The 23396-nt window shown below is 40.2% G+C and overlaps 1 protein-coding gene across 3 annotated transcripts; it reads left to right on the forward strand.

The window, feature by feature from the left end:
- The first annotated feature begins 517 nt into the window (after window positions 1–517).
- On the forward strand, window positions 518–23396 carry RIPK1 (receptor interacting serine/threonine kinase 1). 3 transcript variants are annotated; one of them, XM_041475464.1, is made up of 12 exons: window positions 518–795; window positions 5169–5380; window positions 7051–7204; window positions 8124–8261; window positions 10582–10810; window positions 11638–11787; window positions 12920–12996; window positions 16041–16131; window positions 18270–18830; window positions 20359–20430; window positions 22226–22378; window positions 23045–23396. In XM_041475464.1, exons 2-12 carry the CDS (start codon window positions 5229–5231, stop codon window positions 23329–23331), a joined length of 2064 nt encoding a protein of 687 aa, XP_041331398.1. In that variant the 5' UTR covers window positions 518–795; window positions 5169–5228; the 3' UTR covers window positions 23332–23396. The 3 variants fall into 3 exon arrangements, with proteins under 3 accessions (XP_041331398.1, XP_041331399.1, XP_041331400.1); XM_041475465.1 differs by lacking the exon at window positions 22226–22378; XM_041475466.1 differs by lacking the exon at window positions 5169–5380.

A 23396-nucleotide genomic window follows, 5' to 3' on the forward strand; every position in this document is an offset into this window, starting at 1 on the left:
TAGCATCACCAGGTTTTCGAGGCTTGTAATGCTCAGAGACCTCAGGCAGTGACAAGGTCACCGTGCGGCACTGATCGGACTACCCAGATAGCTCGACAGGTGACAGAGTTACAATGTGGCACCGATCGCAGCCGCAAAGAGATAGAGCAGCGGCAGAGTCAAGGTGTGGCACCACAGAGACCTCAGGCAGTGGGAGGGCCACCGTGTGGCGCCGATTGCAGTGCTCAGAGAGCTCAGGCAGGGACACTTTCACTACGGGCACCGATCGCAGATCGCAGTGCTCAGAGAGCTCAGGCACTGACAGAGTCACCATCAAACTTCCTATTGCACAGAGACATCGAGCAGTGCCACAGCCATCGTGTGGCTGCGACCGTAGTTCCCAGCGAGTTCAGGCAGTGACAAAGGCACGGTGTGGCATTCATGGGAGTTCGCAGACAGCTTAGGCGGGGACAGTTTCACTACCGGCACCGATCGCAGCGCCCAGGCAGTGACTCAGTCACGGGGCGGCACCCGCGCCGCTCACAGCCTTCCGAGCCGCCTCCTTCCCTTCGCGTCACCCGGGCCCGGCCCAAGGCATTACTTAAGTGCCTTAGGGGCGAACCCCATTGCCAGCGGCACCCCGGGAAGCTGTAGGCGCCTCAGAGGCCAGAGCGCGGTAAGGCAGGCGCGCCGGAGCGGGGGCAGCTGGAGGGGGCCGCGCTGCTGCCCCGAAACCGAAACCACTGTGGCGACCCCGCGAAGAGGGGTGGGAAGGCGTCACCACGGCGTGATCCGGAGGGGCTGACGGGTTCCGAGGTGAGATGGCCCGGTGTCGGTGTAGCGCTCCGTCCCATCCCGCACCACCGTGGAGGGGCTCCCGGGCACGGGAAAGGGGAAGTGCTTTGCGAGGGAGCGGTGCGTGCGAGAGGAGGCGGCCGCGGCGGCAGGAAGCCGCCGGGAGGAGAAGGGCGATATGGCAAGTCGGCCAACGAGGAACTAGGCCAGAGCAGCCCGCGTTAGGGGCTCCCGGCTCCTCGGCGAGCAGACGCCTCTGGCTGCGGCGGGGCTGAGCGGGAGCGCCCGGCAGCGCCCGTGTCCGACAGCTACGGCCCGGCGCGGCGCCGCGGCCGAGACGGCCTTTCCCGATTCCCATACGGAATGCACACTTCTGTGACCAGAACCGACTGTAGTAGCTTTGCAGAGGTACTGGCTACTGCACAGATCCCATCCTTTCCTCTTCCCACGCTGCCTCTGCTCTTGTGAAAACTTGTGTTGCATAACACCTTTGTTTCCCTTGTATTGGCTTCTCCTCCCCTTCCCGTGGGATCCTTTCTGTAACCTGCTGACGATCTGACACAGGTATTTTCTTTGATATTTCCAATATGAAAAAAGAAAAAAAAAACCCCACCTCTTCCTTAGCGAAAAGATGCATCAGTGAAAAATCTCAGCAGAAGGGAAAGGTTTAGATGTAGTGGGTTATGACATTTACAGCAACAGATATGAGATATCCTGTTTTGAAACATTATTGACACAGGCAATATTTTTGTTATCACCTGTAGCAGCCTTTCTCTTTGTGTCCTGTTGGTCATTAGGGCATACCAGCTTTGGGTATTCCTTTCCATTACTGACTGATAACTCAGTGGCCATGAGTTTTGCTACTTGTAAAAGTGCTAATTTTCTCCAGTTAAAGTTTGTAGCACCTCTTAAGAACTTAGGTGCTGGGAGCATCATTAGACTACAAAGGCTCCATGTTTTTTTATATCACTCTGCTAATGTGCTCAGAGCTCCTCCTTAACCATGCAGGTCACATCATTACAGATTTGTAACTGCATCAGATCAGAGCAAAGCACTGAACTGAGCAAAGCACTTTCGAAACAGTGATTAGGAATATGACATGATGACCTAATGTCTAGGTTATGATTCTTGTGAATTTATATGCCCTTTAGGAGTAGGAGAAGGGCGTTAGGCATTAAAGGAAAGGACATAACCATGGTGTTAACAAGAAAAATGCCACAAAGCCACTTATTGCAGTTCTATCCTCTTCTAAGGAACACCAGTCACACTGGTGGACAGAAATTCCTGTCTTCTAGCAACTGGTATTAAAAATTTTCATAACACATGTTGGTACTTGGTAAATATGAACCCAACTGAATACAAATGTTCAGAACAGTATATGGAAAAAACTGCTTTATAATGAATCAATTATACAGATTACAGTATACAGATGACAGCTACTTCACAGAACATAAATTAACCACTAGAAGTATGCATAGCTTCTGTAAGGATTGGCTAAATTAAGCTACAAAATTTCTGTTCTCTCAACCATAGATACACAATGCATGAACTGGTGTGTCCTAAGTACTGAGGATACATATAAATTACCCTGTATTTCAATAATGTATTTCAATAAGCAGTAAGGTTGGAGTGAACCTGAGTCTTTGAGCTTCCATCCTTGTTTTTTTATAATTTGACATTTCAAGCTATCTTGAAATCATAAGCCTATATCTCATGTTAAATAGCATACCAAAATAAGTAGTCTTTGCTTTAAAGCCTAGCTACGCATTGTTTTCCTGTGATACTCATTTTACACAAAACCCCCCAAAACTCTTGAGTTTGAAATAAGTCATTAGATCAGAGAACTTCTATTCAGAGTACCTCATTACTTAATAAGAACACCAAAAAAAGCAGTAGCATCTTACCATGCCCAAGGGGGAAGGTTCCCTCCCATCTAATAGGAAAATTCCCTCTTCTTGAATGTTACCCAGCTCACTTCAACAGACACATTATGATTTTAGAAGTTATTACTTCTTTGGAATTTCCAAGATTTTTGATCATAGTGACTATATGTGGCTTGGTAGGAAGGAACAGGTAATTAACAGTGTAAATAGGAACAAGGTTCTGCATTTATTGCAGTTTTGGGCAGAGATATTTTTTGCCAGGTTATATGGTATTGAATGCCAGTCTCAAGCTATCAGTGGTAGTAATGCAGCTTTAGAGATTCACGGTTCAAAACTGCACATCTTCTTTGCATTCACAAGAAAAGCACGTGCAAGTCTTATAACTACTACCTAGCTGCATAATTGCTGTTAGCATGGAAAAATGAACATAAGTAAGTGACTTCAAACTTATTCTTGGGAGATCCAGACAAATAAGCAAGATGTTTGTTTATGCCATGTTTGACTCTGATGACTGAATTTAGGCCCTTGTACATGTGACATCCACCCCATCTGCACAAAAGTCAGTATGACCACACCAACAAATCCAGAGAACCATCACCAGAAACTTCCAGGGAGCTGAAAGCTCAGTTATGAAAGCAGCAATGGCACTGCTATGAGTCATTTGTTACCTGCTATTTGATTTGCTGTAAAGGAATTTAGAAACAAAACAAAAAAAAAGCCCCAAAACAAACAAAAAACTTCACAAAAAACCAAAACCAACGACCAAAAAACCCCCTACCACAACAAACAAAACAAGAACAATTTCCTCTAATCATTATTAGGCATAGCAGGACTTACCTTCTTACTAAATGAATGCATCCATCCTCAGGCCTGTGCTCATAATGCAGGCTAGCACTGCAGCAAAACAAAGTCTGCATCTTTTTGAAGTCCATAAAGCCAAAGCAGAAAACTCTGAAGAGAGGACACTGCTCTGGGTGTAGGGAGGTTGTTCCCTATCTGTGCTACAACAGCCCATAGAGTCTCTATAAGTACTTTGAAAAGAAAGCTCTTGCTCTATCTCTTCTACAGGCACAATTCATTTATGTTTTTAAAAATTAACTGACTCTTCCCTGTTTTGGTTTGTCAGTATTGAACTGATCATACCATTTCCAACTCAGCGCTGAAATGTCTCTCTTCCTCAGGTACCTACTTTCCACACACACTAAATCCTTAGATCCCAGGCTCCCCAAAGAGGCTGTTGGTAATGAGGCAGTCAAAATTAGGCTGCAGCTGATTTTCACAACAACATTAAGCAATCTTTTCAATTAGAGATTGGATGATACAAGTGCACAATCGTTTACAGGAGTTAGCAGTCAGTTGTTGGTCTGGAAAAACTTGGGAGTCCCTTTGCTAAACAATTTTGAGCTCTTAGTTACCCAAAGGAGCCAATCTGCTGTTGCTGGTAGTGGCACTTAGAGGTAGTGCCTTTCTCCCAGCTTCATCTGTCTGTATCTGTGTTGTAGTTACCCAAAATGAGTGGAAAATGAACAGCCCTGCCAGTCTCTTGGACTTTGTCTTTTCTCAGCAAACGCTTTCTTTACCTGATGTAAGGTGCTTAAGTTAAAAACTTAGTGAAGGGGGAAAAAAGCAGAGCTTGTTTGCTTGCACCAGTGTAGCAAAGCAGCTTGCTGGCATGTGCTGAAGGCAGGGGCTGTCTTGCCTGGGAAACATATTAGGCAAGAGAGTACTGCGGCCTTATCAAAGGGTTAAAATTATTCTGGCATCCACTTGTGTTTACTTACCTATTACTTACCTGTTACTTACCCATTTCATAGGATCCCCCAAACTCTCTTTTTGTCTTGAGGCACTTAGGAGTTACTACAAGCCTTCATAATTTCTTTGTTCCTCCTCTTTTTAATGGGCATAAGTTGCTGTACGTATTCCTTCCTAGCACTTGTTACCTTGAGATCATGTGCAAATAAGTTTCCCATAGAAGCTGAGTCATTCATTTCACCCTCCATTCGGTTCCTTGGTTTAAGCTTTATGCAAACCCTTTAGAGCAAGGTTTGCAAAGATGCCTAAAAAGTAGCTTAGGGTTATATAGGAATCTGGGCACCTGACAGGCCCATGTTCGGGCACTTCAGAAAACAAGATACCTATCAGAATCATTAGGCACTACCTGCCTTTGGGACCGTCGCTCTTGGTTTTTCTGGGGTTTGGATTTTGCACATATGAAGTGTACAGTACCAATCTACTGCATATTGTATAGATAAAAACTATTTATCAACAGCATTTAGAGGTCCTCAGGTGGAGAAATTATTTTACATCAACTGAATATAACTGTAGTGGGTTGACAGGATTAATCTTTAGGTCTGATTCTGTGAGAACTGCAGGATTTTTGGTTTCCAACTGAGCATTCATAAGGGTCATGAGAGTTTATGTTTCTGTCCCACTCCTTCAATGTACACTTATTTACAGTGGAACAGCTGAATGCTTTCAATGACATTTCATTTTCCCTCCTCTGTACTGCAGGTCCAGAAGCACAAGGGTGCTTGATTTTGTTTTAATTGCTAAGCCACAAAGACCGCAGCCATGTCTCTGGAAGACATCCACATGAACACCAAGGATTTGCTTGAAAAAAAGCAACTAGATGCTGGAGGATTTGGAACAATTTCTTTATGCCTTCACAAGAAACATGGCTATGTAGTATTAAAAAAAGTGTATACAGGACCACAGCGCACTGAGTAAGTTATAGGTCTCAGTTCTGATTTTCACTTCAGTTGGTCTAAGTCCTCTAAATTCAATTAAGACAAACCTAAATGGAATGTAATAATTTCAGCTCTTTGGCTTCTGGAGATACTTCATGTGGGGAAAAGCAAACAATACTAACAGCTGTCCTGCAAATTTTCTTTTTTTTTTTCCATCTTGAGACAACTTTTTTAGTTTAACTCATTGTTCCAGTGAAGTTCCTCATTTCTGTTACAAGGTGAGAACTATCACGAATTGGTAAGAATCAAGAGGACTCTTGCACACTTAAGGAAATGCAGGAACTCAGTGACCACATGATATTTTCAAACTTGCAGATATGTTTTCAATGAAATTGAAAATTTTTATCCAACTGCAGATGTCCACAAGAAACTAAATGCACATAAATTATCAGCAGGACTCCAACCTCATGTGTGTTAATACCACAAATGTAACTGTGTCTTCCTTGAGAAAGAGCTGAGTGAGCCAAGCCCACTGATCTAATTCAAAGATTGAATTAGCTGTTGATTTCAGTGGATTTAGGTCACATTGCATCTACTACCTCACAGCCATAACAATCCTAAAACTCTCCCATGAGTCATCCACTAGAAAGAGACAAAATTCCATGTTTTTTCTACTTTGGGTTATGATAAATAAATTAACCGAGCTTTTATTTTGCTGGTAGAAAGCAAAGTAAGAGATTCTAGTAGTTTGCAGCCTGCAATGAAAGTTTAGGATGACCACAGTTAGAATGGACAAGCCTGCCAAGTGTATTTTTGGGTTTGTGGTTTTTATTTTTTCATTACACAGGCTCATAATTTTGTTATTTCTTAAAATATTGAACCGTAAGTCTTCAGCAAATTTTTTAACTGAGCATAATGCCAACAAAACAACCGGTTTGTTCTCTAGTAATACAGAGGAACACAGATGGAGAAAGCAGTTTCCTTTTAAATCAGAGGGTAGGAAAGCATAAGCAACCAGTAGAGTTTCAATATTTTCTTACAACCTTCCATCTGATGACTAGAACAGGAACAATAATAAAAATACCAGCCCTTCTATTCATTATATAATGGATACTATCCTTTTTTAAGACCCTTAGTGAGCTCCCAGCTATGTACCTATGATTATTGATGGGTTGTACTGAGGCCAAGGTAATTGTTAAACCAGTAATTGTTAGCAAATGCTGTCATCATTTAGTATGTGTGTGGCTCCCTTGTAAGAAATCCGTTTGGAACATGAAGCCCTTTGGAAACAAGACCTCTCTAAGTTACCTCTACAAGAAGTAGTGGAGTGGATCTTGATCCTTCTTGTTCCAAGGCTCTTTCAGCTCTGCCCAGATCTCACCCCAGTTAAAAGATTTGGACATCCACAGCTACCTACAAGAAGAACGCTTTTCTGAAAAAAAAATGCAGTTTCTGAAAAGCAGGCCTTAAAATCAGACTGAGCAGACAGTCTCTGTTTAAGGCATTTGAGCAGAATCTTAGAGGATATAACCTGGCATGAACAAATCTGTATCAATTAAAAATCAGCTGAAGGTATGGTTAATCTTGCAGGGGTTCTAGGGATGTTAACATTTTTGGCCATGGTTTCCATCATGAATCAGTGTGATTTTCATTCCTTTGTTCTTTCTGGGCTGGTACCTAAATTCAGTGTAATTTCTGTTTTACAGGTACAATGTTTCCCTTCTTGAAGAGGGCAGGATTATGCGCAGACTGCAGCATGACCGTGTGGTAAAGCTGCTCGGCGTCGTTTTGGAAGATGGAAACTACTCACTTGTGATGGAGTACGTGGACCGAGGGAACATGATGAAAGTGCTACAGAATGTGAGCAGTCAATTACTTCATCCCTTAGGGTTGGTGAGCTGCTTGAAAGGGGCAGGATATTACTGCCATATCCAGAGAATAGAATTTTTAATTTCTTACTCTTCTTTTTGTGTTAAAAAGCCAGTGGCAGCACTGCTTTCTCTAGAGACAGCAGACAATGGATTTCCTGTGCATCACAGAGGAGCAGGCCAATTACAGATTAAAAAGTTCTAGAAGGGGTGTAGAGATTAGTGGAGAATTTGCTAAATATTTAGCAAACACTTGTAAATATGGAGTGACTCTAGAATTATTTTAATGCCAAAATTTCAATCCAAGAAGGACCTTATAACCATAGAATATCCCTAGCTGGAAGGGACCTTGAAAGATCATCAAGCCCAAGTTGCACATGACAACCTCAAAAATCACAACCACCCTCTGGATGAAGAATCTTCCCCTGATATCCAACCTAAACCTTGCTTAATCCAGCTTCATGCCATTCTGACAGGCCCTATCACTGACCACCAGAGAGAGATCAGTGCTGGTCCCTCTGCTTCCCATTATGAGGAAGCTGTGGACCATGATGAGGTATTCCCTCAGTCTCCTCCAGGCTGAACAGACCAAGTGACCTCAGCCCTTCCTCATATGGCTTCTCCCCAGATTTTTCACCATCTTTGTGCCTTCCTTTGGAGACTCTCTAATGGCTTTACATCCTTCTTAAACTGTGGCCAAAACTGCACAGAGTGTTCAAGGTCAGGCCATACCAGTGTGGAATAGAGTGTGACAATCACCTCCCTCAACATGCCGGTAATGCAGATTTTTCTTACTGTAGCTTAAGCAGAGGTACTCTTGGGAGTGAGGAACTTTTTTTAAAGATTGAGTTTTAATTTGATTGTTGTAGTTGCATTTTTTAATAGATGGCACTTCTTGTTCTTTCTTTTAGCTCTCACTACCTTTGTCAGTGAAAGGGCGTTTTGTCCTGGAGATCACAGAAGGAATGCTTTATCTGCATGAGCAAGGCTTTGTACACAAAGACCTAAAACCAGAAAACATCCTTGTGGACAGAGACTTCCACATTAAGGTACTTGTTAGAATGTCAGTGGAGAAGGCCGGTGATTTGGGTTGAAGAACCCATTTCAGCCATGCTGGTTAGAGTTCCTAACTTGGTGGAATTGGTAGATGAATGCCTTTAGTTTAGTGAGCTATCACTGAGAGAGTGTTGCCTGGATCGCTGAATTATGGTGACCTATACAACCTCCGAGTCTGGATTTGCACAGTATTCCTCCAACTGTGAAAAAAAATCACTGAGGGCATTAAAAAAATAATGTAAATAACAAGCTATAAATAACATAACAGTTAGATTAAAAAAATGTTAATATGGAGATTGAAACAAAATAGAATGTTTTATGGATGATGTCTGTTGTCCTTTATTGCTGTAATTTCTCCTCCTGCCTTCACTTCCTTTTTTTTATTCCTTTATTTCTTTCTTCTATTATCTTCTCCTCTTTTGTATCCCTCTTTTCCCTTAGTCATCATTTTAAAATGATATCCAGGAGCTACAAAAAAAACCCATCAGGACACTACTTCAAAGAATGGTTTATAAGCCTATTCCAAAGCCCTTCTATTAACTTTAGTGGGGCTTTGGATCAAGACACATAAATATAGAGGCTACTGTGGAATAAACCTGAGGGGAATTTGCAGCAGTCCTCATCAAATATCCTGTCTCTGGTCAAGGTGAGTCGGTGAAATAATGACCCCATTACAGTCTGAAACTATAGAATAAATTTATGTGAAGAGAACTCTGCCATTTTCTATTTCTCACACATAAATTAGTAAGTAGTTCTTCGACAAGGTTAATATAGTAGCAAGTGCAGTATGAACAGCTTGCAGATAAGAATTATAAATTTATTTCTTTTCCAAAAATAAAAACCTCATCATTATCTGCTTTAAATGTAAATTGTATGGGGAGTTGGGTTTCAGCTCACTTATATAGACAGGACCAAACTAGGCTATCATCATTTCATGACAAACTGATCTGGAACACAGGATCAAATTCAGAATCAGATACAACTGTCTTAAGTAGGTCGATCAAAAATATAATTTAAGGCAGCTGTTGTATAATCTATCTGCTTGAATGTGTCTAACATTGCCAATAATTAGAAAGGGAAATAGTTGTTCCAGGAAATTGTAAATGTAGAAAGATTTGTCATATCCTTCTCTATCACTAGACCTCCTCTCACTTGTAGACATGAACCTGGACTCCTATTTCCTCAGCAGAATGTTGCCTAGATTTTCCTCTGAATACACAACCTCTAAACGTAGCCCAAGGCTTCAGAAATTCAAGAGGAACAATAAGCTAGTTAGAGGCAATAAGAGAGAAAAGTGAGTTAGAAGTGAGGCAAGGTGTCATCTCACTTTTATCTGAAGTAATTGAGTTACATGACTCTGTTTGACAGCTGCCTATGGCCAAGAGAGGCCCATTTTCTTTCAGCTTTCCTCTCCTGTTGACCTCCTGTTCCTTTGTGTTAGCACTGGTGCTGATGTGAACAGCCTGTCTTGATTTGGGAAGCCAAGCCAGCAGATTACCATTTACCTTGTTGGCAGTGCTATCCTTCTGTTGGGGAGCACTTGGTTCAGCAAGCTGCTTGAGTGCCTTGCACTGGGTCTTCCCGGGTAAGTGTCAGTCCTGGAACAAGAGGAGCAGAGGGAGCACGTAATAAGAAATGGGCAGCGAGGAGGGAAGGATTACTTTCTTCATCACCAGCCATTAGTCTAGTTGTAAAGTCTCAATAATATCACATTGTCAAGCACACAGTGCCCAGGTATCTCTGCTTTAACCTATTCCATTCTATTCTTTTCCATGTCTCCTTGTCATACATATCACATCATTTTAGATCCTCTTCTTTCCTTCTTCTGAAGGAAGATCTAAGGTGGTTGAGTTAAATGGAATCTGAATGGAAAGGGCAGTGAGAAAGGAGGCATATCTGCCCATCTTGTAGATTGATTCTAGGTTGGAATCTTAGATTCTTCTCCTATGAATCTTCTGTTCTTCTATGAGTGCTGCAAGCAGACCTCACATAAGATTGCCAATATGAGTGAAACCAAATTTCTTCTATCCTCACATTGTGCAAGCATTCCACAATTATTAATAAAAGTTCAGCCTAATGGCTCCCAGTTGGCAGTGCTACTTTATTTAGAACAAAAACCAAACCAAATAAACAAAGAAAAACAAGAAAAAAAAATCAAATTATTTGTTTTCCTTTGTTAAGCTGTATTTTTTCACTATTTTTTAGGTAAGTTATTAGATTAGTATTAAGACTTGATAAAATTGAGCACTGAATGCAATACTTGTTTATCTCGTCTTCATTACAGCACTAGCTCTGATGTGTCTCATTTTTCAGATTGCAGATCTTGGCATTGCCTCCTTTAAGAGCTGGAGTAGGCTGACCCAAGAAGAAACTGTCCGACAGAAGCAAATGAAGACCACCTACCAGAACAATGCTGGAACTCTTTTCTATATGGCCCCAGAGCATTTACGCAGTGTTAATGCTAAACCAGTGGAGAAATCAGATGTTTACAGCTTTGGCATTGTGATCTGGGCAATTTTTGCTAACAAAGAGCCATACGAAAGTACGTTACTTCCCAAAGGATGCTATCAGAAAAATAAGTAACAAATATTAAGCATTTATTGTTATAAAATTAAGATTAGTAGATTGCATCACCCATGGCCTAGAATAGCACTGGCTTGGCACCTCATGGCCAGTCAGAGGAATTAGTTGCATCATTCCTGACTTCTAAGCATGGACAAGAACATCTGAATGAAATGCAGCCATAAGCTGAATCTGCTCTCATCTACATGGTGTGGGCACAAAGCAGACTTGGTGGCAGAAATTAGGCAAACCTCAGGTAGGCCAGGATGGAAACTTTGATGGACACTATTTCCTGAGGTAGACAAGTTACACATGGAAATGAGAATGATCTCACAGTCAGTTACTGATTCTCAGCTGTGTGGTGCTGATTTCTCGACATGCACCAATGGGTTTATTTAGAACAATAGGAGCCAACTGTGGAATTCCAGAGTAACATGTTTATAATTTTGAATGGATTTTTTGCTATTTAAATGGCTAAATGTTGCCTGTGTGGCTGTTTTTGTGTTCATATCTAGTGCAGAGCTGATGCACCTGAGAAGCAGGTTCTAGAGAGGTACATCTGTCACCCTTACTCACACTGCACATGTCTTACATATAAAAGTAAATCCATTAATCTTAAAATAAATCTCTAATCCATGGAAGTCAGGGCAGTGGATTCAAATTCACTAATATAAAAGATTTGTAGCAGTAACCTGGACCTCCTTGAAATCATGTTTAACACACAGGGAGCCACTTCATTGTTTCTTTTACCTATGGAAAGGTAGCAAAACCCATGAGCAGAGCCTGACAGGAAATTTTATTTTTCAGATGGTATAAATGAAACCCAGATTTGCTTTGGCATTATGAATGGAAACAGACCAGACATAAAGGAGATCGCTGATAAATGTCCAGTGGAAGTTATTGACTTAATGAAGCAATGCTGGGATGAAGATTCAGAGAAACGTCCGACCTTTGCAGGTAAAGCATTACTTTAGGATTTGTATTTGTTTGTGTCCATTAATAGCTTATAATGCAGCAAAGCAAACCTGAGTATTTTCCTCTTGAAATAAGGTGGGGTGTTTTTTGAAAACTGAAATAGCCATGCACATGTTCTGTAAAGCATGCTCTCTGTACTATGACCAAAAATGGGATCTGATCCAGCATTTGCAGGTTTGAGAAATCCTAGTAAGTGAATGGAGCTAATTAAGACACTTTATCCCTGATAATTTCTTTTCAGCATAGTATAATCTTATTGCTGAAATTTACATAAAAACTAACATCAAGGGATATAGTATATCTTGACCATGAGAAAATATCCTATTCAAAATACTCTAGATTCAAAAGCTGTCCTAATTGTCCTTCCATAAACAACGTGACTGACTTTGATAGCTAATTATCCTTTCATTTGGTCAGATGGCAAAACACTTCCAATCAGTAGAAGTCTTGGCTGAATGGTCTGGGAAGAAGGCTAAGAGCAAATAAGTAAAAATTCTATATCTCATTGTCTCTTCTTTCTGCCTCAATACATAGTGCCAAAAAAAAAACCCCAAACACACCAAAAAACCAAAAAAACCCCAACAACCCAGAAAACCCCAAAACAACAAAAAGAGGGAAAAAAACCACCCCAAACCACAATAAAGACCCCAACAAATAACAGGAAACTGAGGTTTGTATTTAGACACAGGCACCAACAGCTTCACATAAAACAGGCATGCACTTAAATACTCAGAGGAAATGTGTATCCCATGAGGAACCCACCTACTATCTCCAAGTTAAACATATATAATGTACTGCTAATAGATTAAGTTTATGCATGTATTGGATCTTAGCTTCTAATTTTCCTATATGCAAGTCAAGGAAAGATGCTCTCAGCTACTGATCATAGCAATAAAAAGCAATACAACAAGAACAACAAATCCCTAGAAGTCATCCTGTTCTTGTTACTGTTTGAGACTAAATGTACAAATTACAAATGTATGTATACTTTTGTTGTTTCTGACATTGTAGAAGTCTTCATTCTTCATTCCTCTTCCATCAAGATGGTTAACAGTACAAGTCACTTTTACCTTCCTGTGAAAACCATTTTCACTTAGTTCTTTTATTTTTGCAGAAATCAGTGAAAGATACAAGCCATTTTACTATGAAGAGCTAGGAAAAAATATTGAAGAAGATCTGAAGAATTTGAAAGTGAGTAGCTTTCTAAGCATTTTAAGGTTCCCCACATTCCTTCTTCCCAGCCCCAATTATAGCCAGATTCTGCCACTTCAACACTGATCATGCTTGACTTGATATGATTTCCTGCTGTGATAAAATAGCTGGATTTGTGAATGAGGGCAGAGCAATGCATGTAATTTATCTCAGCCTTCAGAAGATTTTCAACTCTCTCCCAAACTACTCTGGTATCCAAGTTCAGATGTTGCTGTGTGGATCAGCAGATGAAAACAAGTTGGATGGTGAGTCCCAGAGGAGAGCAGTTGATGGGTCCTACTTCACCTGCAGGCCAAAAGCAGCTGCAGGAGTGCAGGGGGCTGGGACCTGACCTGGTTTACTCCTCTGTCAGTGACCTGACAGAAGCCATGAACACACATAAGGTGTGCACTGCACTAGAAGGACTAGTCAAGACAGTCACAAGGACAAGGCTGATAGCTGCAGGCTGGAGGAATGTGGTGACAGAAACCTTGTGAAATTCAGAAAGCACAAGAGGAATGTGTTGCACCTGGGATTAAATAACCCCTGGCTTCAGTGCCAACCAGGGGCTGCCCAGCCAGGGAGCAGCACTGCTGAGAAGAACCTCAGGGTGGTGGAGAGAAGCGACCTGGGCACCAGCAGTGTCACAGGCAGCAGATCTGCTGAGACCTTGTTAGTCCTAATAGGAGATGGGACTACTTCAGCCCAGACAAGCAATGGCTTTGGAGGACAAAGAAATAGCAACCTGCCCCTTTGTGTGAGGAGTCTGAGAAGACAGAGCCAAGCTCTTCACAGCAGCACATTGTGTGAGGACCAGAGAAAAAAGACAAATACAGAAACAGGAGAGACTCAAACTTGGATGTAAGAGTGAAATGAAAAGAACCCAAAACATTTCCCTCTGAGGAGAGCAGAGCAGTGGCACAGATTACCTGAGGAGGTTGTCAAGTCACCATCATTGGAGGTTTTTAAACCCGACTGCACAAAGCTCTGAGCTACCAACTCCAATCCCATAAGTGACCCTGTTTTGAGCAGGAGGTGGGCTCAAGGTCTGTTTCCACCTGAGGGGCACACTGATTCTATGATGATATTTTGCAAAAGCTCCTCATATATCCACTAGATCTCACTCATGAAATAAAACGTTATTCCTATCAATTCAAAAGTGGCAGAATCTGATTTAAAGTAACTTCATAAACTCTTGGTAATTTTTGCCCTGCCTTCAGGCAATGTCTAATGAGTCTCAGCCTGCTTGACCAGGAAGCTATTCCACAGTAATATTAACAGGTAAAAGTTAAATTCAGATCGTTTTCCTGAGTGTCCAAGTTGGTTTCTCTTACTTTTCTAGCTGTAAGTTTAAAAACTATGATTAAAAGAATAATTTCCTGACTGAAAAGAAGAGAATCAGAACTTCCTGAACAACTGGGCTGATAATGAAATCTTTTTATCACAGATACTATGAATTTAATCACTTGACTGTATAGACTTCACTCATAGACAATGCAGACAGTATTCTTAACTAAGCAAACAAAACAAACTTCCTTGTGAAACCATTCTTTCACTTTTTTTTTTTTTTTTAAGTGCTTCCTTCTCACCAAGTCTTCAATTGTGGAAATAAAAATTACTCATTTCATGTGATGTTTATGAAGCACCAGTAACTGTTCAAAAAAGCAACAGAGTTTTGCAAAATGAAACTGATGAAACAGATTTCTTGGATTGATTTGATCAAATTCCCAATATGAGCTGTATATATGTCTAATTTATGACAGCAACCCCAAATCAGGACCATGGTAAATTTTACTACGTGCATTAGCTCTCTGCAGATGCACCTCTCATATCATAGGGACAAAATGGCTATTTAGGAAATGGGCTGTTAGTTTATTACTTTCTCAGGAAGGAAAGCATCCATTACAATCAGGGCACAGATTGTGAAGAGTGGATCCAGGGAAAGTCACTATGTGAATTACAAGTATAGCTTCAGTAGCAACATGGATTAGAGAGTTTGGGCATAGCCTCCCTTCTGCCTGCCCAGCAATCATGGGAGCCTCCTAACTAAAAGGATCACAGAATCACAGGATGGTTGAGGATGAAAGGAACCAGAAGTCATTTGGTTCAACCTCCCTATTCAAACAATCCCATTACTCAAGTAAAATCTAAGGACCTATGGTTGTAATGTGTGTTAGAATGTTACTTTTTGCTTTTGGACGGAAGTAGATTTTTTGGGAAGAGATAGGTAGGAATTGTTGACTTTTAATCTGTGGAAGTACTTACTGTGTTTAATTAAAAAAAAAAAAAACACTAACACAGACTCTACTTTTGGAAACTATTTTATAAGTAAGAAGCACTTGGGGAACTTGGGAAATAATTTTTCCAGGTTTAAAAAAAAATTACTTCCAGCAAAGCCTGAATAATGGGAACATCAAAAGAATAGAACAGGAGTAGATTTTGCCTTCACTCTAGTTAAGTGAGGATGAGGGTTATAGAAAGAAAATTGCACTGCTTCTTTCTGAAAATTTACTCAAACTCCTCATTTCTAATAATCTTCATAAAAGTCAAGTGTGCCTATACCTGAATGTTAATTTTTTCTCATCTCTTCTTCCCTGTTGATGAATGAGCTTATTAAATATAGATCCACAGATCAGGATGCATGTTTGCTACCTTTACCTCATCAGCATCCCCTCACTGAGATTGCTTGCCAAAAGTCTGGCTATTAAATACAAGTCAGACAATCCAGAGCCACTCTGGATTAAGGTCACATTGATGTAGGCAAGGGTATTGTTTGGCCAAGTCAGAGTATTACATACTGCAGTTACACTGCAGTCCTCCCTCCCTTCATTGAAGAAAAGATTTTGCCCACCTGTAGCAAAGGAGTGGGAATTTCCTGTCAGGCTGTGCTCTTTGAAAGAGTATGGGATCTTTTTCCAGAGATTGACAGAATCTGTTCATCCAGGTCACTTCACAGTGCAGCTGTGCTGTTTCATACTCTACAGGTACTCCCTTTGTTTAAGCTTTTGCCTATAATTTGATCATTTGTTCTTTCTCACTTGCAGAAAATGCAGCCCAAGTCAAATGAACTGCTGCATAGCATGGAATCCCTTCAAATAGATGCTGTACCAGAAGATAGCAGCAATGGTCAAGTAGGTAAGTCATTAGCACATAATTATTCTGTGTATTTGCCAAAGATAAAGTTGTGTACAAAGCAAGTAACCTTACCATTAAGAGACTCAGTTATTCAGCACCTCAGAAAGAATTGTAATCACTGAGATGTTATTTGCTCCCAGAAGTTACACTTAAAATTTCCATCCCCTTTTACATTCTTATGCTTTCCTCTTCCACGCCAAAAATTTTGTTCAACATTAAGCTTTATGGTGGTCATTTTAATAATTACTTTTCATACTTGATCTTTCTTCTCATCTTTTTAGTCATGCCAACTTCTTGATTTGTAGGCTTTAATTTCATCACGACTTTTCTTTTTCCCCCTCCATCCTTTCTTATGAATACTCTGAACATGACCAAGATACATAATTGTAAATTATTCCTTTGTTTAGGACTTTGCTCTCTAAGGAATCTGAGGAACACTAGTAGACAGGTGTTTTTTCTCTTTTTTGTCATGCTTTCATCAAATCGTGGATGAGTTGCATGTTTTGTGATTTCAAAGAGCGCTATCTAATATGTGATAATATATCTAATATGATAGAGTTTTGTAGCAGTGTATCTGGAATTCTCTTACCAAAGTTTCTTAATATCAAGGGACACAGGATCTTATTCGCAACACTGATTTACAAGAAATAATAAAAAAATCCAGTAGAAATAAAATTCTGCTGAGTTATCAAAGACATGACTAAATTAGTAATGTTAAACTGTAACATGCAACTAGTAAATCTTCCCCAAAGCCAGGTTTCCCACAACTGTTCCTCAGTAGAACTGATGGACTTAGGGCAGCCCCACTGCTCTATTTTTTAGTGTAGTTAATTTCCTGCACAGAAAGAATCGTGTATGACTGCTGCAGTTTGCAGATGCTCTCATGTTTTAAGTACAAAAGACTTTGTTGTGAATCTCCACTGCAGAAAGATGTCATCTTGCCAGACCGTCAGTCAAAGGCAGGGGTTTTTCTCTAGTCAATGGGCATCACTCAGACAGTGGTAGTGAAAGCTTGCCCTGGGGAGCAGATACCATATAGTTTATGCTAGTACTGAATTGCTAAGAGCTGTCACTTTGGATGGGGTAATTTCTGTATTAGCCACTCCTCCCACTCACTCTCTAGCAGTGGTAGCAAAACAAGCAGAGCAAGTCCGACTGAAAGTGTTCTAATATACAGCCATCCAAAGGAACTAGTTTTGGTCCTGCCTAGTATGGGCTGAAATAATGTAATCTGGGGGGGGACCCAGTTCACTAGCATTATATGAACTAAATAGAAGCACATACATACACTTTTTTCCAGTTTTACAGTGCTCTGTAAGTGTCCCTTGCTTCAAGCAATGTGTAATATTTTCTAGAAAAGTGTGAAGCTTTCAGAACTTTAAGAAAGCATCTGTAGTTCTACCCTTAAAAAAATAATTACAAGTAGTAACAAACATATTTTTATGTTTCTTATAGTCTCAGAATGCTACAGCATCATAGAGATTATAACTCCATCTAGCTCAATTCTGAAATAGAGCTTCCTTCGATAATGAGAATTAGGTTGAAAGGTATAGATGACATAGACTATTTTATATGGTAGACATTACTTGTAAAAATGTAGTCTTTGGAAGAGTATTCATCATGACATACCCAGAAGGACACTTTACATAATCATTTTTAAATAAGATTTTCATGATAGATTATTTGTGCTGTGTGAAATTACACCTGCTATTACAGTGGCATTATTTTCCACCCTGTTACACCTCAGTTTTGCACTGATCAAATTCCAGTTAATGCCAGAGGAGACACACCAGTAAATCAGACCCTACAAGTGCCTCCAGGAATGTTTGTTTCAATGGTTGAAAACTTGGTATCAATACAAGCAGAGTACACAGTGAATTCTCACACTACTCGAGATAGTGTGATTTTAACACTGATAGATTAAAAGCAAACCTGTACTTCCTAGATAAAAATCTGTTCTACTTGGCAGTAAAGCTGTGTTTTATTTTATAGAATGTCTTATGCTGGAAGTAATGTTTTATTGAAACCTTTTACATATACAATAATAATAAAGTAGGTAAATAGATCTTACTATCATTGCAACAAGTTAAATACTTGCATTTGAATGTTTTCAAACATTTAATGTTCTTCCCTTTCAGATCAGCCTAATTCTCTACACAGCTCTCAAGGTCCCATGACCAGTGAGGTTAACGAAGCCCTGTTTGCTGCCTCCCCTGAGAACCAGCCCGTTGAGAGCTGTGAGACCTCATTTGCACCACCTGATAATCTGGAAAGAAAACTTCAGCATGAATACAACTACCACGCCTTTGGGAGCCGGATGGATAAAGCAGTTCCACCTGCGCTATACAGCCCTGAAATGATAGAGGAGGAAAGGAGACGGAGAGTTTCCTGCGATCCGTTTGCAAAGCCATCTCCTACTTCTCAACTATGTGAACTGCATCCAAGAGCTGAAAAAATAGGATCAAACACTAATCCGTATTTCTGGCCACAGGTAGCTGTAACAACACCAAAACGGAATGTAGATGTTTTTTATGGGCCCAATCCCAACAGTCTTCCAACAGGAAACCTGGTGGATGCCTATGGATTGTATTCAGCCAATAACTTTACCCTAAGTAAACCTCCTGTGCCAGAATCTGGACAAAACCTGAAGTCACCGACCAATGTAAACTTGTATTCAAAGAATTCAGACACAGATACAGGTGCGGTTCCTCCTTCTCCTACAGCTATGTTTCTGAAAACACATTTTTCCTCTATTCAGTGAGGTGGTCAGGAGAGTTTTGTAGCTCAGGGAACAACCTGCTTATTGCCGGCTGATCCGTAATATAGAAGGGTGAATTTTTTTCATTAAGTTGTCTTTGTTGACTCAAAGTTAAAACACTCTAGCTTTGACTTCATTATGCTGCTTTCACTGATGTCAGGCTGCCAGTTTCAAATGAACCATTTCTAAAGCATCAGGGTAACAGAAGAGTATGAGACCCAACAGCTGACTCCACCAGCCAAGGAAGAGCAGACAGCAAGTACTGCTAAAGCAGCTGACAAAACCAGGAGTTGCTACCACTCATTCTAGGAAAGCTGAGGAGAACTTTGACTCTCAAAACTGTAACATTCATACCATAGCTTCTACTCGTGCAGAAACAACACTTGTAGCATTTCAGACAATAGATGAGTATTTTTTAGCTTGGCTTTCAGCAAGCTGAGAGACTCCTGAACCTAGGGAGCCAGCAAGGAGCTAAGGCTTGTAACTGGTTTCTTCAGAGAGCTCTGCCTGGTGCTGAGGGAGAGCTTCTGTTGGTGTTTGCTGGTGAGCCATGGGGTAGAAAGGTATGGAGACAAAGAAGGAAGAGAATATCAGGCATTATCAAAACATATACATAAGTGGTAATTTGAGACCTACAAGATACTACTTTGAGGAACTAGGGACAAAATGAGATGTCTGCTCCTACTCTTGGATATTTTTAGCATGGTGTTATTTTCCAGATCATCTCACAAGAAAATGAAGGATGCCTAGCTTTTTACAAGCAGAATGCCATAAAGGTGTTATTCTGTTAAATTATTTATGCAGAGGCTGTGATTAGTTGTTTATGTGAGTTTATTTACTGAAATGAATCCGGGGGCTGTCATGTCAGAAGGCAGGCATTAGAATTTTCAACATTACTAATAAAGGAAAAGCTTCTGTTTGAAAGAAATGAAGAAAACATTTATTACAGGAAGGCTGTGTGGAATAGTGTAGCAGATACCAGACTGAGGTGCACAAGAGCTGCATTTCAGTTCGTTACTGACTTGTTGGGTGACTGTAACCCATCTGCTCTTGCTGTCTCCAGTATGAGTTGCAGAACTCATATGTGAGCATCTAAAAACTCACACTTGGGAGTTTGGAATTTGCCAGTTTGAATACCTCATACATGCAGCTCAGTCTGTAACTGCAATGTGCAGTGATCCCACACTTCCAGGTATTCCTACAGCCACATGGAAGCCCATTGTCCTCACTGAGATCCAAGGATGGTTAAGGTTATTAGTAACTCAGCAAAACCTCAATAAGATCATTGCTTAAACTAGAGTTATTCAACGAGACACAGTGCTGCTAATTAAAAAGCTGCTTCTCATCTCTGTATTTAAGAGCACTGTATACTCACATTGTTACAAATATGGCAGTCATTGTTAAGTATATCTACTTTTCCATTTACATAATGCTTTTGGAATTTCTTTGGTTTTTTTCTCTTTCTACAGGTTACAGGGATTCCACTTCTTTCACAAGGGGAACGTTTGCATACTATCCTAGTACAGCCAGAGTAAGCCAAGGTAAGTGCTGTGGCCTTCATCTGCCCTGGTAGCCAGCAGGCTGTGTGTTGCATCCTTACCAGTAAAGCAAAAGACTTCAAGAACTTGAAATAATTTCTGTTATTGCTTAACACCTCTAACCATAGCTGAAGTTTTCAGTATCAGTAGGTAAAACTAAGTCCTGTCTCTATCAGGACCTAAACACACCATTAAATGTGTATTTGATAAATCAAGGACAATATATTATTTAATGTAAGAACTTTAAAAATATGAGAGCATTGCAAGATCTCCTGTACACCTAAACTAGTCACTTCCTTAGATTAAACTTCAGGTTGCTGTCACTCTGCCCAGCTCTGGAACCACACACACATTTGGGACACTTTGTCCTATCTTGCTCTGAATTTTAATACAAATTTCTAGCTACAGACTTCATGCTGATCAGCCTTCATTGGGGCACGGGTCTCTACAGTTCTACTGGCTTGAACCCCTAAAATAATGTAATATCCTTCAGGAGTTATTAATATGTGCTCCTTTAAAGTTACATTGCTGGGGGCACTCTGAATTCTTTAATTAACCCATTCAAAGGCTTGTCCAGTTTCTAAGTGGTCTACACTACAAAAAAAACTTGAAAGAGGAGGTTTCTGTCTTCTTGACTCTGCACCCCTTAAATGATGACCCAAACCTGAGAAGCTGCAAGGTGTAAAGGCTTGGGAAAGGAGATTTATAAGTGTTGTAAGTTTTCCTCTTAATACTGTAATATTCACAAAATGTGTATATATTTTCATATGTTATGCTAAATTAATTTTGTTGCCAGATAAGAACATAGCAAACATGAGGTTTCTTTCTATTTTTAACTACAAATATGATATGTTTCCTAAGTCCCCTGGCTCTTAAAAAAAATACAGGAATCATAATGTGAGTAGAAGTAATAATGTTATGAGATATGATAAAATGCATTCCATTTTTGCAACTTCATCAATCTAATAATGCATACATGTAATATTTCTGACTTGCAGTCCCAGGTTAGCATATATTAGGTATACTTAGTCAGATTTTCATACATAACTATAGATTTTCACACTTCACATTGCAATTGAGTGTGTAACAAGGATGTAACCATGATTCCAGGTGATTAATTACAGAGCTTGGTGTATCATTTTAAGTATCTGTACTTCAAATTTAGACCCAGGTTGTGAGATTCACCATTTAAGCTAGAGTTAGAATGTTCAGAAAACACTTGTCAAGAGAACAGAAAACTGATATCACCTAAAATGAACAGTGACTTATCTTCATGCTGCATGTGGAAATCAGACAACAGTAAACAAAAGATGAAATTATGTGTTTTACTAATCATATTTTATGAGCAACATGAAATGATTTGCTGTAGTCTCACAGAACTCAGAAGTCATAACTGTAAATCTGAACTTAAATCTATGAAAAGTAAAGCTGAGAGGCAGAAGTGAGGCTTTAAAATTTAAACAACAAGAGCGTTAGAGTCAAGGCTGGGCTCCTGAAGCTGTTAGGCAGCAGAAAGCAAGACTGCTACTATGCATTCCCAAGGCACAGAGAACATTATTTACAGTCTAGTAACTATCAGCTTGGTTGTGGCACTCTGTCATAAAATAGACTGGGCTTTCACTAAAGTACACTTGTGTCACACTGCATAGTGAAAATACACTCGCAGCACAGTTGCCAGTAAACGGTTATTTCTATATCAAGTGCAATGAATATCACTTCCCTTATTAGTGGAACTCTTTCCTCCGCATGTTACTTCTTGACATTTGAACCTTACGCTGTTGTTTGTAAATTTGTACAGATGATTCAATCAAGTACAACATAACAAACAGCTCTGGAATTCAAATTGGATCCTACAATCACATGAAAATTGAAGAGCAGAATCCGCATGTCAGCACTTGTTCTGTTGCTATGGAAAAAATTTATACTCATTATGAAGCAGTGGGTGCATTTGGTAAGAGAAATATCTCCCTAGTTTTCATGTATTCACGTCATATAATTACCTGAGAATCATTTGGTTTGGAATGTATAAAACATTCACACTGGCAGAAGCAAGGCTAGGATTGGAGATCCTCACCTAACTTCTAGTTTAAATCATAGAATATCTTGAGTTGGAATGAAGCCATGCAGATCATAGAGTCCAGTGCCTGACATAACACACAGAAAATTAAACTGTGTAAGCAAGAGCCACGACAACTTCATTCAGATAGAAGTTGGACAGTTTTGAAATGTACTTCATTTTTATTGGTCAATACTGAATTAAACTATCTCTGTGTATTCCTAAGTAACATTTGTGTCTCAGAAAAAAACATATACAACTCTTTAGGAATTCTAGAACGGGTCTTTTCAACCTTGCAGGTTTAAGTGACAACCTATGATAGCTTCAGATCAAAGAGCAAATCCAGCAACTGACGCGTGAATACACGTTCTGTCTGGATATTTCTTGCCTGCCATGACTGGGTTATGCTGCCTCCATGAAATCCACTTCTGATTGCATCATTAAGATTCTGTCTCTAGATATTACCAATAAGTCTTTGGGGGAGGACAGGAGAGAGAGAGTGAAAGGAACAGAAGAACTCTAGAAAGATGCAATTTTCTTACACTCTTCTTCTTTTTGCAGACAATACTACTGTCCTGACAGACAAGCATTTGAATCTAGTGAGAGAAAAGCTGGCTAAGCAGTGGAAGCACTGCGCTCGGAAACTGGGCTTCAGTGATCCTGAGATTGATGAAATTGATCATGACTATGAACGAGATGGACTAAAAGAAAAAGTTTACCAAATGCTGCTCAAGTGGGTAATGAGGGAAGGTGCCAAAGGTGCTACGGTTGGAAAACTTGCCAAGGCCCTCTTTGGCTGCCAAAGACTGGATCTCCTCAGTAGTTTGATGCAAATCCAAGAAGAATAAGTTTACTGAGAACAGACTTTCTAGAGCTCTCCTTTTTGCACAGGCTTTTTGGAACATTTTTTTTT

The sequence above is a fragment of the Pyrgilauda ruficollis genome, unplaced genomic scaffold (genome assembly GCF_017590135.1).
Source record: "Pyrgilauda ruficollis isolate IOZ18807 unplaced genomic scaffold, ASM1759013v1 scaffold35, whole genome shotgun sequence".
NCBI classification, from domain to species: domain Eukaryota; kingdom Metazoa; phylum Chordata; class Aves; order Passeriformes; family Passeridae; genus Pyrgilauda; species Pyrgilauda ruficollis.